The sequence below is a fragment of the Myripristis murdjan genome, chromosome 4 (assembly GCF_902150065.1).
Source record: "Myripristis murdjan chromosome 4, fMyrMur1.1, whole genome shotgun sequence".
NCBI classification, from domain to species: Eukaryota; Metazoa; Chordata; class Actinopteri; order Holocentriformes; family Holocentridae; genus Myripristis; species Myripristis murdjan.
The window spans coordinates 9,596,985-9,612,320 of NC_043983.1; the positions used below are offsets into that span (position 1 = coordinate 9,596,985).

Below are 15,336 nucleotides of genomic sequence, written 5' to 3' on the forward strand. Positions count from 1 at the left end.
TTTTATTATGGATGTCTTTGTGTGACTGCTGAAGACTGATGCAAAAAGGCACATCAACAAAGAAGCTTTTGCCCTTTCATTTTGAGGGTCTGATGCCCCAAGCTGACGTTAAGTATTGATCTTTTAGATAGCTGATAAATGTTCTGCTATCAAACTCCACTGTAGCTGCGCTGAAATACCTCAACAAGATGTCTATCCTGTGAAACTGAATTTATACTTCTGCTCCAGTTCATTGTGGTGTCTCCGCAAAGCAATGCAGAGAAGGGGTTTCTTGACAGACGTGCCCCACAAAGGCTCTCAGAGGAGCTGACCTGTATGTCTCCAAAATCTCAGCAATATGTTCAGTACTGCTTCTCTGTTTTGTTTGAAATAAATGTTGTTTTTTTGCATGGAGAATGAGTTCTGGTAGTGTTGAAGACCAGAAACAACAGCAAACATGCAGAGCCACCATTCAATCCACAACCACAAATCATGATGGAGCAGTTTGAGGAGCAGCTTGCTGAGAAGGACCACTGATAAAGGCATTTATATGGTCTTTAATGTAGGCATTATAAAAATAATGGAGTTTCAAAGACTTCAAGTGCCTGTTTGTTTTTCCATTCGGCTGGAAGCAATTTTCCATGCTGGTGATTCTTGTTCGATTTTGAGGAAATGAAACTGGACAAACTGATGTACGAAAATTCAAGTATCACCAACAGACCACCACCTCACCTAGGTAACCACAAAAAAACAATGCCCACTGGACTGGGGCTGTGGATCTTAGTCCATCCAACCCATCATCTCTAAAACACCGCAACTCTCTGGACAGAGTACAGTCCAGAGCATCTAAAGTTCTCCTAGAGTCCTCTCCAAACTTGTGGTGGGGGATCTGTTGAGGCTTGCACTCCCAGCCTGGATTGATTTACAGTCTTGAAAACATCAGCTAAATCCCTGAGCGTGTAGGAGCCCATTACATTACAGTGACCCAATCCCTGATGGCTGTTTACAGCTGTCGCAAATCCCCTGTGCTGCACAACACCTGTCAGAAATATGTAATCGTTAGCAGCCATTTAACACCCAGGCTTACTGTATATGGTCTAGCTATGGGCCAAGATACTGTACACACCATAAACACGCACACACACATATAGAGAGCCATACATACAAAATTCACAAACACCTGGCACAAGCATGCCATCTTTAACAGGCATTTTACACATCCCCCAACCCACTCCCTCCAACCACTGTGCTGTAGCCAAACCTCAACGAGCTTATAAAGTGAACACAGCTGCAGCGGGTCCAAACACACGCACCATCATATGGCTCAGGAGTTTTTCGGTGGGCCGAGGCAGCAGAGTTAGGCTATGGAAAGAACTCGAGCTCCATTTAAATCACTACACCTGACTACTGCAGCACAGATGACATGGCAAACATTCAGGCTATACCATCTTAACATATTTTTCTTGCCTGTACTGAGAGATCTGTGAAAAGTCCTGTTCACCCATGAGGAAAATGAAGCTGAGATAACAGTTGTCCTGTTTATTGACAGCAATTGCCGACACTTTTCCCCTTCCACCACTCTATATTGTGAATTAGGCATTTTCAAGTTTTCATGGAGTTGTCCACTCCAAAGACATTGTCTTATTTTTTGGTTTTTCTCACAAATAATGTGAGTGACCCCTCCCCTTGAAACGCCTATTGTAAACTTTATTGACTCAGTCGGCTTTACAAATGGCTGAGAGGCTTATTTGTCTTGGCCTCTGGGGCTTGGAATTCCTCGCCACTGCTCTCAAGGTCTGGCACGACAAGCGCTTCTCCAGACTCGATTATGCCCATGATAATTGGACAAGTTCTTCTCAGGCCTTTGAGGGGCAGAGTGTTTTTACAGCCAGAGGTCAACCGTTACCATTCATAAAACAACAGCAACCACTTATGAATTTATTACTGGCAGTTAATTCTTTGAAAAAATGGCCCATGGAAAACAGTTCATGTCAACAAAAACACAATCAACTGGTAAAATGTATCACTCCGGCTTTGGGTTGTAACTAATGTTTTTCTTGTTCAGAGTCAATCTATCAGGGCCATAACTACCTCAGGCCTCAGAAGTCATGTTGTTTCTTATTTCTTAGTTTTTTTTTAAGAATTCCGGATCAAAACATAGATCATATAGGGGAGAAATAAATAGGCGTACTTCCTTTAAATTAATTTGACATTTTGGAAGTTTGTATATGAAAAGAATGTCGATGCATTTTTATAACTTGCACACGATTGTTGTATCTTTTAAAAACAAACTGCTAACATTTAAGTGGTTAGCCATCCATTATAACTGGGCACACATGGACCAAGTTGCAGTAAATCCCCCTGCTCTTATACTTTCAATGTCACCATTGAACAAAAATGACAGATCAAACAAAAAAAGACACATTAGCTAGCTAACCAGGTATTCCTTGGACCAGGTTTTCATCGATCAGCAACAAGCAAGAGTGATTCCATGTGTGAATTTATCAGGCAAAGCTGGTGACTGAGCAACCAGCTACATATTTCATGTGCACCACAGGGTTCGCTTTTTGTTAGCAAAGTAATTATTTTGGTTGGAAAGCAGCAGCAGAATTCAGTGGAACCAGTCCCACTGAAGAGAGGAACATGCAAATAAGAGTGTCCAAGTTTTAAACACCAGCTTAAATCACAGACAGTGACAGGGATGATAATGTGATCGCGCCGTGTATTTCCCCCCCAAGAGAAAATGCCTTGGATCCGGAATTCCATATTTGGGCAAATGTGTGTAGTTAACATTATGTCAGATTTCTAAAGCCTAAATCATAGTAGCTGAAAACTGAATTCAATATGTTGATGTACCAAAGTAACTGCAGATATCACTGCACATGATTTAGGTGGCATTCCACAAACCATGACCCATACGCTTCAAAGTAATTACCAAAGTCACCAGTATGTCCGGTAGTACATTTTTGCAACTTCAGTGCCACATCAAAGTAACCCAGATACCAAACGAGACAAGCTGTCTGATTGATGTCCTGTTCACAAAAAAAGAACAAGACAAATAGGAAGGGAAAGAGAGTGAGAGGGTGTTTCACAACTCACAAAAGGTCAGACAAGAGCAAACCATGAGGGAAGATCGATGTCTGAAAGAACGCTTTAGTGTCTGGAAGTCATGTTAACTTCCAGACGGCAGAGGAGATCATACCATGATACAAAGGGCTGGGAGAAGAAGCTTTTGCAGTTTGTTGCTGAATAAAAAATACAGGCCAACAAACCCTAGGCCTTTAACATACAACATAATATGCCTTTAACATAATAAAATCCCACCCAAATTAAGACCAGCAAGCACAAAACATGGGGAGATTTTTTTTTTTTTTGAGAAACCACAGGGTTGTACTATAAACAAAGAGTACTATAATTGAGTTTTCTTGTTATGCTTATGCCCTGTTGGGCAGTCCCTGCTGCCCCTAAATAGTACCTTATATGATCCCCTGAAAGCTCTGTTGTGTGTACTGGACTGTCCTGTGCTGTCATTACACAAACCTAAGAGGGATGAGTGTGTGAGAGGAAGAAATACCGCAGGTCAGATGACTTTGCAAATGGGATGTCTGCGTGTAAGAGAGAGAGAGAGAGAGTCTGTGTGTGTGAGTGTGTGTGTAAGTGTGTGTGTGTGTGTGTGTGTGTGCATCTGTCTGTCCACTGCAGCTGTCCTGACATCACCCTTTACGGCAACAATGGAAGAAACCACCCGTTATTATCTCACACGGTAAGTGTCCCTCTACAAGACTGTCCAAAAGTTATTTACAATTACATAATGTATCTATCCTTCCAATAAACCCCCACAGGCACAAACAGCAGCCAGTGATGATCATCTATGCTGTGACTCCAAGAAAATTCCCCCAATAACACTGTCACAGAGTTTCACAGCCTGTTGACAATTTGCATCATTTAAAAAAAAAAGAAATGTCTCTGTAACTTTCAGATCTTTTTTTTTTTTTTTTTTTTTTAACTTTAGACGAGAAATGTCCCTTTGCATCAAGATGTGACTGGGCTAAGAGTGAAATGGTGAATGCAGTGGAATAACGCCTCCTATTTTCAGTGCAGAAAAATATCATCATCATAAATAATAGGTGTGACACTTACGGTTTCAGTGTTTATCCAGAAATTAAAGTTAATGGCTTGTGAAATAAAATATCAAAAACAGAGTAAGATGACAGTGTGTATTTTGGAAGGGGCCCAGTCCAATTGTGAGCATGGCAACGACAACATCATAGTTACATGGTACGGAGTGCATACACACACACATAAGCATACATTCATGAGCATGCAGCTGCAACTAAGCACACACAGGTACACACTTGCTCACATGTGCGCGCGCGCACACACACACACACACACACACACACACACACACACACACACACACACAAAAACTGCACCTCTTGAGAGAACAGTCTACCCCTGTGAAGAGGGTTTTGTGTGATAGGCATGTGCATGTTCCTAGTTAGGCTGCAACTGAATGAGCATGACCTTTCGAACAGCTTCGCTCTCAAGTCTGGCAGCTTTTGAGCCAAACGTCCCAGCGAGTGAGAGAGTGAAACACAGAGGGAGAGACATATTCCTCCACTGAGAACAGGCCTAATTACTGTGGCGTTAATCAAAGGCATATGTGCTTCTCTAAAATACACAAACATGTACCACAAAGCACCACTTTTTGACAAGGACGTTGGGAAATATGATGCCCGGAGGAATTCAGGTCTATTCATCCTTTTGCAATATCTGACTGTAAGATTAATGTTGTAGTAGTGCTGTTGCAATTGATAGAGTACTGCCTTCAATCCTACCTCACTTTTTGGCCAAAGTTCAACCAATGAAGACATTCTAGTTTTAATGAATACCGGTACAAAGTTTCAGATGCATAGGTGTGACCTAGGCAGTTCACCCAGATGATCAGCTCCCAGTTGATGCATAATGTATTTTTGTTTTAATGTCTAGTTTGTCAGTTTCACGTTAGCTCACTGTGCAAGTGTCATTTTGTGTTTGCTGGATCAGCAGACCAGACGACTGCAATAGCTCTTTTGAACTCCAAAGGCTAGAACACTGCAAAATGTCAAAATCTTACCAAGAATATTTGCTTGTTTCATTGGCAAAATTTACCAGTGGAAAAAGTGAAAATTCACTTGAAACAAGTGAAAATTCACTTGAAAGAAGTGGAAACTGTCTAAAAACAAGTTATTTCTTAGGTGATCATGTCTTATTTTAAGTGTAATGAGATATTTTGACTAGAAATAAAACAAATATTCTTGGTAAGATTTTGAGTTTTTGCAGTGAAGCATTAGGGTGCAGGTCTGGTACTCAATGAATTGTTTTTTTTTGTTTTGTTTTTTTTTTAATCCTACATATGTCTAATTGTGTCTGTGGCTTATTGTATTTTGTACTTTCTGCACTATTTATTTGAAACTGCATCTATTTATTGTTATCTGTCAACTGTTTTAACAATTTTGGCTTCCTGCAAAAGAATTGCCCTAACAAAGGACAATAAAGTTGAAAGCTGAATTTGAAAGCAGCAAAGAGCTCCCTGTTATGAAAATTGAGCATCAAATTAAACTTCAACTATTTGCTACAAACATGTGCACATTTTTAATGGTATTTGTAAACAGCAACTTTATGCCTCTTTAAATATGATATGTGTAAAAGTGGCCAACACTTAGACAAACAAACAGTAAAACAGAGCGGAAATTAATATGAACACAGTGTAAAGAAATATGTTTTTGGAGAGCTCTTACATCATCGTCTGATGAAGGGTTTCGGAGTGTGACGGAGACCATTGGCGGCGCTGTGACGGGGGCGGGCCTGTCCTGGCTCAGCGCTGGCATTGTGAAGACATGGCCCGTGACAGCCTGTGGTGTCTGGATCTGCAGCACCTGACCTGGCTGAGACAGCAGCACGGGATGTCCTATGAAAGAGACAACACACGCACAAAAATTACAGGGTTCAGCTATATTATCATTCGATTTCTGCTATATGATTAAGTGTACAATTATTGTGCAAGTGACTGTGTCAGCGTTTGTTCTTGTGTGTGCTCGGGTACATGCTCTCATCCCACACTTGTCTCACCATCCATAACAAAAACATCGTCCCTCCCAGTCAGACCTCGAGCACTTTTAGCTGCAAGCCTTATCAGTCTGGCTTTTTAAACAGTCTCCTTTTGCAGATGGCACAGCTCCGCTCCTTGAAACCCCTACTTGTGGTGACCTACATTAACCCAGGAGCTTTAACAGGGCTGTGTTTAAAGTACAGGTGGAGGATGTTTACTGTCGTCTTGACCTCCACTCTTTACCCTCCAAATTCCTCACTGAGAGGCATGTGTGTTTTTAACGTGCATGCACACACATAAAGGTGCATGTGTACTTATCACGACTTGCACTCTGAAACAGAAACTAGCAAAACCTCACCAAGAAACACAATATTCCCAATGTTTATATATGCCGTGTTCATGGTTTACAGCGGTGCTTCTCAGAGTTATCCGGTGCTTAGCCCAAACTCAGCTGACGTGCCTCTAGTAGGTCTGTGCCAGGAACCATCCTGCACGCCTGGCCTGCAGCTTCTGCCACTAATACAACATGGCATGTCAGTGTTAATTGTGTCGAAGTGTTAGCCAGTGCTGCTACTGAATGCATGTGGTGCCAAGGTTTTATCTGGCACCCAATCTTACTAGCTGCTTTAAGAATTCATAAGAGTGAAATCAGAATCAATTACCTTCCTTAGGAACATTGGCCATCCTGTTTGTTCTTAAAAAATGCATGACCCACCAGGCTCCATGGTAAACAACTCATCAATAAATACTGTATCTATATCTTTTCCATCTGCCTGAAAATCTGAAAATTTGGACTGAGGGGGCTATAATATCATGCAGGCCTAACTTGTGTTCCCAAGTGGCATTCTCAACTTGGATATCTTTCCCCTTGCCATCTTGGCTACCTGTTACCAGGCAGACAGGACAGCCTAGTTCAGAATGAAGCCGGATGAAGCCACATGTTCCGCCCACTTGGGTCCCAGGCCGTGACATAAGAGTTTACTTTGGCCTGGTCTCTGCTGATGTAAGGCACAGAGAGGATCAGATCGGTAAACCAGTTAGGATGAACCAGAAAGCAACAGCAACAACTTAAAAACACACAAAAAAACCTGGCACAACAGAATAACCAATACAGACTTGAAATTTCGAGTCAATGACCAATATACTTGAGTTTTGAAAACTAATATTAAGGTTCTATGGAAGTGTAAAATACCTCATCTCCAAAAGCAGACACTATTCACATACAGGCAAACTCAGAACACAAATGTTGGTATGAAAAATAAAACATTCAGAATCACATCCTCTGAACAAGTTATTACCACTTGACCATCATTTCGTTCACATTTTGTGACAATGTGACAATGTTGAGATGCCAGTGTTGGTGAGGCTTGAAATGACGTTGCCTCCAACACTGGCATGCAGTGTTGTCAGAATGCTGAAATTAAACTGAAATGGTGTCTTAATGCTGACAACATAATTTCAACATTGCTGCGAATCTCATTTTGTCAAAATGTTTTCAATGTTGACATGTCAACATATTGACATGAATTTGTCACAACATGGGCATTCAGTGACAGGACAGACCCAATTAGGACAAACCACACTGCTCAGCACAGAATGGGGCTACAGCACCATCTGCTGGCTAAGACACAAATTAAAATCACTGGCTAAGAAAGAAATTCAACCAGTTTCATCTCAAACGTCAACCACTACAAAAATTACCTCATCTCCAAATTTAATAAACTAGCAACAACTGTCCCCAAACCATATCACAATGAGTGGGCCATAGCATGCTGCTTGTATGACAAGTGCACAGGACTGATGCAATATAGTGTAATGCAATGAAGGACAAAGGGTGCAGTGTGCCCTCTGACCTGGAGGGGGCGCTGGCTGGATGCTGACTGGAGCTGGTTTGACCACAGGCATCACAGTAGCTTGCAGTGGCTGGATGATGATGGTCTTAGCCTGCAGGGGAGCTGCTGCATGGGCCAGGGGCACAGCTGTGATCATCGGCTTGGGCTGGATGGAAACCTTTGGGCCAAGCTGGATCGGCCTCTTCACGGGCTGAGCGGATTTGGCTGAGGTAAAAGCAGCAGCACCAGGATGTATATTAAACACAGGGAAGGCCGACTCAACGACTGACATTTCAATATAGGATAATATAGCTCCCAGTGAAAGAGTTTACATGTATATTTGCCATGTAAAACCACAATGATATGTCATTTTACTTTACTTTTTTGTCCTTTTCATATGTATTTTTTAAATTAATAATGAATAGTAATCAATTAATTTAGGTAATTTTGACATGAAATAGCAGGTAAACACAGGTGTTACTAGTGGTTTTAATTAAGATACTGTGAGATTTAAGTGTGCCAGAGTCATTCCAGTGAGCCAGCATGAACAATACCTGGACCCGGACTCTGTCAGAACAAAAGAAAACAGAACCTTCATTACAGTCGCCTGTGTTTACCCTGTTATCTCATGTCCAAACGGCTGCTGTGAAAAAGGTCTAATTTTCCGAGGAAGGATCCAGGTTTTTCTGACCTGAACCCACAAAGCTTGTGGTACAGGATGTCCCAAGTTTTACACAAAGAGGAGAGATACTGATGACAGCTGAATGAGCTGAGGTGCGGCAGCTGAGGCCGTCTCACCTCGTGTGGTTTGGCTGGTCCTCTTTGGGGCTCTCCTGGCGGGTGGAGGGACGTCAGAAAAGCTGCTGGACTCTGAGTGGATGGAGGCAGGAGAGGCCTGCGACTGTGGAGACAGAGCTTCATCCTGGATAGGGGGGCAGAGGTGGCATAAGTCGCACAACTATCAACTGGACACATTTTCAGGTAACAGCAGTCTCGAGTGCTCTTATATGAAAAGTATGAATATTACACATAACCTTGATGAGTTACCTCACAGCACTGTTAAGTGTCTGGAGGTGTAATTAACAAGTATGAGGCTAGACTTCAACAACTGAGTTTTTGACTACAGAAATTTATGAAAGGGTAGCAGAAATACACTAAGCTATAGTTGCAATGATCACAGGGCAACAAACCTAAGAACTATTTTAGATAAAATATAAATGCTGTCTTGTCTGCAAGGATAAGGCAGTCGATTCCCAATTAAGCCTCCCATTTCTAATAATACACTTAGGGCAGAGTAAGGTGCATCAGATAGAAATGTCCACTAAACGGCATATGTTACGTGCACCAAATGTCCTTTTCAATATTCAAAGACGGGAGTATACAAACATGTCCTTGGATTTCGTCAGGATGATTCAGTTAGCAGACAAATGTGGGCAGACTGCGTCGGGGCCAAGACGAAGATGTAACCTTTGTCCTTGTTTTGACACGCTGTGAAAACATCTGCCTGCTAAATTATGCTAATGTGGCTAAAGTTGTCAGCACCTTTTTTAACGAGGGGGTGGGGCGTAACTCAGACAGACAGCGAATAATTAGTTTGACAATGTGTTTAAGGCATTTGTTAATAAGTGTCTCAGGTGTGTATGTGTGTGTGTGTGTGTGTGTGTGCGCGCGTGTATGCATCTTTCCAAAAGCAATGAGCAGCTGTCAGACAATGGTTGGACACCATCTGGAGGAAGTTTTTTCTTTTTTTTTTCAGCTGTGCTCCAAGACAGATGAATATGTAAATACTCACATGCAACCAAGTGCACAACAAAAATGCAAAGTTTATCCAACAACACATAACATTTGCAAGGGAAATACAGTCACAAACACTGCAGATTGAGCTGGACGGCGGTGACTTACTGATAAATAGCATGGTGACAAGGTTTCCACTGAGGCAGGAGAGGGGACAGAGCTCAGAGTGTGGGCTGGTGACAGAGAGTTCACACTCACCTCACCATCTGGACACACAAGGACAAAGATACAGATTAACATGACGTATAGGTGGGCTCACCAAGGTGGGCTCATGTGGGTGCCTGACAGGATAGGATAACTCAATTCTATCAGCCACTTAGGCATAGTTTCTAGGGTCTGTAGTTACAGGGTTTACCTTGACTTAATTTTGTCCAATACACATTCATTTAATGTAAGTTTGTGCAGCACTTTTCAAAGTGGGATCTGGGAGTGATGAGGAGGGTTTCCGGCAAAATGAGAAAGTTCAATTTCATTATAATTCAACAGAAGTAGTTGGAAAGAAACAATGATTATTTTAACATTATGCTTCAATCACACTACTCTGAATCTGCTTATCGATGTTCAAGTATGGCATCTTAAAACAATTTAATACATAACAAGGACTGAAATAGCTTCTGACATGGGCCCCGAGGGGGAAAATCATTTCAAATGGGTGTCTGTAGCTTAATGAAAGTCAATCTGGGAGTCTCATGAAAAAAAAAAAAAATAAAAACAATTGAGCTAGTGTGGCCCATGAAGCCACAGCTAAGAAACACCTGCTCTCTTTGCACATATATCTAACTGTATCAATTTTTATAGATAGATAGATGCAATCATTTGCCCCCTTTTAAAGAAAACAAACATTCCAGCTTGCTGTTTTTTTTTTTTTTTCCCAAAAAACAATAATCGCAATCAAAATGTTACAGTCATCCCATGTGCAGCAGTCGTTACAGTGATGTGCAGTGCAGTGTTTCCTCTGTGTTCATGTAGCAGTGCATGGCAAGGAAATTGCAATGACTGCAAGATAAAGTGAAATCAAAATAACCACTGTCATTGTGTCTTACTATAATCTAAAACTAAAAAACAGTATAGTCTGGTGTTTTGGAAGAAATAATTATATTATGATTACAAACATATTTAGGACAATAACCTAAACTTGAGTCTTAACTTAGGGCAAAACAGTGACAGATATGGGACAGAGTTGTTGCTCCAAAGCACTACAGCTGCACAAAAATGACAGAGGAACCACTGCAGTGTGTACTTTCGGCAACTATATACAACAAAACAACTCATCGATAACATCCATAACATTGTGCATACTGGCATATATCAATCCCTCATAATTGCACTGTCCAGTTAAATTAATGGGACATAATCACTGAACAAAAACACATCTCTTAGGTTTCACTTAAACATTAACAGTGTGGAGGTCAGGTCAAAACATCAGACCATCTGTTTAAGGTAAGCTCAGATTTCCTCCATCTGCACCGGCCGTGCTTAACCCAGATGTGAACAAGGAGTGTGATTGTGTTACTGTACCTGTGCAGGTGCTGCCTGTGTCTGCTTCATTCCAGGAAGGCAGGCTGATATCAAAGTACAGGTCAGGAGCTTCACTGGCCTAAGAAACCATACATACACTATTAAAACTGTGCATGTCAAGTGAAACATAACAGTCATTACGATAATCAGATAGCTAGGGAAATGAAGCATTCATGAGGCTGTCTTCCAAGCTCAGCAAGGACTTAAAAAGTGAGTGTATACATGTAGTCTGATAATGTGTGGACTGCTGTCAACTCTAAGCCTCGCACTGTCCTACGGCATGGTATGTGGCATCCTCCCCTTCCTGTATCATGTGTCATTATGTAACCGACTGGGTTAAAATGTTGTCTGTTCATATGCCTGTGCTCCATCAACATTCATTACCTGCATGTTTAGTGGACTAAACAAATAAACTAACTGTGATCAACAGGAATACTTCTTTTAATAGTATTCTTCATTTCAAGGGTATGAGTCACTTACAAAGCCGGCATGCTCCAGTGACTCAAAAAGCTCCTCTGCATCTCCCAGGTTGTCCAGCTCATCAAACAGGCTGATGTCTGTGTACACACACGCATAACTTGTTAAGGTCCTGCATGATATGATTCCATTCACTGCATGCCCTACAGTTTGGTCAATACATTACTCATAACACACTGGATATTAGACATTAATAAAAAAAAAATAAAAAAAAATGGAGCACTGAAATTTTATTAAAAACCATGGTGGAAAAGGAGAAAGGCAACACATTTCAGTCAACATGAAAAACAACATATTGAAGACATTTTTCTAAGCCAGGTTAGAGTTTTGCTCATTCCATAAAATGCATACATGTGTGGCTTGGCTATGATTGACTGTGTTTTGGGATACTACAAATATGTGAGGCAGACTTTTTGTTTGATATATTAAACAGTTAGTTACATAACTCCATGCCAAGTGTTTGCATTAGCAATCCGGTGCACCTGCTGGCCAGAAGAAACACCGAGCTGTGCACAGGAGCGTCGCTACATGGTTAGGAGATATTAGCTGCAACTGTTTAGGTATAATTTTGAAACTGTCTCCTGTTTAACGAGAGAGACTGGCAATTACCTCCAGTATCTGACATGTATTGCATCCATATCCAAAAGATTACATCATCTTTATGTAAACAAGCTGGCCGCTGGCATTAGCATTGTTGTTAGCGAGCTAGCCCGGTTCAAGACAAACGCTAAAAGTGAACTAAAATGATGTGTGTAGAAGATAATGTTGTGTTGTCATGTGGCTTTGGTAAGACCTTTCATTGTCTTAACTGAGAGTTAACTTAGCTGTGTGTCGGTGTTTCTAGAAACTGAGTGCTGGTAAGGGCGACACTCACCCCACTCTCCGTCCTGGCCAAAGGAGATGTCGTTATCCATCGCAGGATGCGGCTGCTGAGTCTCCAAGTCTAATATTAAACTGGATGTCATTCTCCCTCGAATACATTAGTGAACTATTCCAAAGTAACAAGTTGTTAATGAGCTGGGTTGTCTAAAGGTTAACATGTATTCATCCTGGTGCAACACTGCTGTCCGAATCTGTAAGTGTACTTCCCGTTCGTCACTGCGTAAATACACGTATGGCTTACCGTAAATCTACGGGTGCCACAAGAGGACATATTAGAGAGTGTAGCGCACAGTGCTTGATATTTCTGACATAGGCCACAAGGTGGCAGGAGAAAGTTGTAGACTCTGGTTGAATTCAATTGTGCACCCTGTGTCATCATACCATGAGTGTTTGGCATGAATTAATCTTTTGATCCCTCTGTTCAAAACTTGTAATTGAATGTTCTCCACTCAAGTCACTCAAAACAACATCCATTTTCCCTGGTCTACACGGCTAATGCCATGGGTATTACAGGATTCTACTGGCCAAGTCAGGAAACACACTGGCCTACTACTTCGCAACCTTTAAAGTTAGTATGGTTTGCCAGTTTTTCTGATTAGTAACAACTTTTGTAAGGCTGTATGTGAGGCTGGTTTTGAGCCACAGATCATAGACTGTCAGGGAGATTAGAAGTCATACATACTGTTCCCTGCAGACTGTAGGCTACGCCTGGAAAATTACAGCCATGAAATATTACACACTTGGAAAGCTGAAACTATGTCTGTCAGTTCATGTTGCTGGCATTCCATATGCAGCTTCCTATCCAATCGATCTGTAAATAGGCCCTCTTCAGATAGACACGTATGGTGGCTCAGTAACAGAAGAAGCCTGCTCTTTCAAGGTATATTCTTAGACTGTGGCTGCAATTCTTAAATGGCACAGCAGTAAGTCACATTGGAGAGCTAAAAATCAGTAGCAGGTGTACGCTGGGCCTAATCCTTCATGGGCATTTCAGGTCGGAGTGAGATTAACCTGAGGTGGTCCGGTTGATTCCCCAGTGCATTGGTTCAGCTCAGTTCTGAAAGAACCCCCCTAGTCTGTCTTACCTCATTATAGCATGGCAAAGACTAACCCATAGAGGTCAACCATCTGCCTGCCGTCTGCAGTCCACCCATATTAGAAAACCTAAACACAATTACTTTGATCTAAAAGTTCTGTTTCTCATTTCCAAAAGTCAATTTAGAGTAATTCCTTTGATTTGTACAGGCAATCCCATTTCAAGAGTCATTGGTGAGACAAAATGATAGAAATACTCGGCATTCCTCCTTTTTTTTCTCTAAGTTGGACTGTATGTCTTCTTGAAATCCAACTTTAAAAATTGCCATACCTCAAGATCAAAAGGGTCAAAATGCTTGTTTAGTTTACCATACTTCAGATGCATATTAAAAGAGAAATGCAATGTGTAGGCCTTCCATTGCACGTCCCCCTGATTAGAGTGGTGTAGTAATGGCATCTATGGCACCTTCTTATCTGTGGACAGTTCAGGATTCATCATAGTGATTGTGTGTAAAGCCCCCTGACCCAGACAGCAGATTAACAGGTTAACCTGATATGGGGGCAGAGTGGTTTAACAGAACATCTGTGTAAAATGGATTAAGGGTTTTGATCGTATTGCTTTTGCCAGAACTGCTGCAATATGTTGCCTTTTTTTCTGGGTATAACTTTGATTGGGCCTAAAAGTTTGTTTGGGCCATTTTCGAGATGTCATGATGCAGGACACATCCTATCAATCAGTGTTGGCCACCATGCAACTTTTATGAGTTTCACCCTGAACCCTGAATCCTTGAGGACTGAAAGAGCAAACTAAGTTCTCTCTCTCTCTTCTTATTTGTTGTCCTGATGGGTAAAGATGATACATTACCTTGGAGTCAAGATGAAGGAGGATAAACAGCACGCGGCAACTCCCTCCAATCCAATTACACACAGATCTGCTTTTGCTCACAAATCCCACCGCCCGTTTTCCATGGTGATTCAAATAATAAATGTAGCTTTCACAAAAAAAAAAAAAAAAAAAAAAATGAACTTGTAATAAACTTAATTAGCTGACAGTTTTTAACTTGTTTTCAGGATAGAGTGCCTTTCTTTGTTTCTGTTAGAGGTAATTTTTATCTATAGTAATTTTCAGCTATATTAAGACAGAATTACACAACCACAACATCACTAGTTTGTCAAAAAAAAAAAAAACTGCTTTTGTCACAGGCCTTAGCTACTGTGCATATGCTCATTGTAATTATGTTATGAGCTGGACTCTTAAAGCTGCATAATGCTGCATGCAAGTCTTGAAAAACTTGTCAAGCTCTCAATTGTTGTGTCCTCTGATTGCCACCTCAGGTTCAGTGGTACAACTTCTAGCAGAATAGCACAATAGGTTAGTATTTACGATTATATGACATGATGGTGCTTTTGAAAATATGCAGTTTGATACTATTTATCTGCAGTTTTGTTTTTTGTCAAGATGCTGCTTTCTTGGCCAGGTCTGATTTCTAAGCTAATTGGGATTTCCTTATTAAATTGTTGTTCATTGAAAAGAAATTCTAAAAATTAAGATTGCAGAAGCTAAATCACGAGGCTCTTGAGATTATGATAAACAAAAGCCCCAGAGTGTTGGGAAAGCGTGAAAAGAGGGGGAAAATGAAACAAAAGACAGTGTTATTGAAATTAGATCTCACTACCAAACCATTTCTGGGAAGTCTGGCAGAGGATGGCATGTCTGTGAGTTGA

At 41.2% G+C, this 15,336-nt stretch overlaps 1 protein-coding gene across 1 annotated transcript in view; it reads right to left on the reverse strand.

Annotated features, from left to right (window-relative positions):
- atf6 (activating transcription factor 6) overlaps positions 1 to 12,783 on the reverse strand; it is a 36,757-nt gene extending 23,974 nt beyond the window's left edge. The window contains exons 1-7 of the mRNA XM_030049441.1: positions 12,569 to 12,783; positions 11,698 to 11,774; positions 11,218 to 11,296; positions 9,808 to 9,905; positions 8,704 to 8,827; positions 7,927 to 8,130; positions 5,763 to 5,932 (exon numbers count right to left, since the gene is read on the reverse strand). Coding sequence (XP_029905301.1) covers positions 5,763 to 5,932; positions 7,927 to 8,130; positions 8,704 to 8,827; positions 9,808 to 9,905; positions 11,218 to 11,296; positions 11,698 to 11,774; positions 12,569 to 12,659 — 843 coding nt within the window. The 5' untranslated portion in view covers positions 12,660 to 12,783. The remainder of the gene's footprint in view (positions 1 to 5,762; positions 5,933 to 7,926; positions 8,131 to 8,703; positions 8,828 to 9,807; positions 9,906 to 11,217; positions 11,297 to 11,697; positions 11,775 to 12,568) is intronic.
- Positions 12,784 to 15,336: the final 2,553 nt, after the last annotated feature.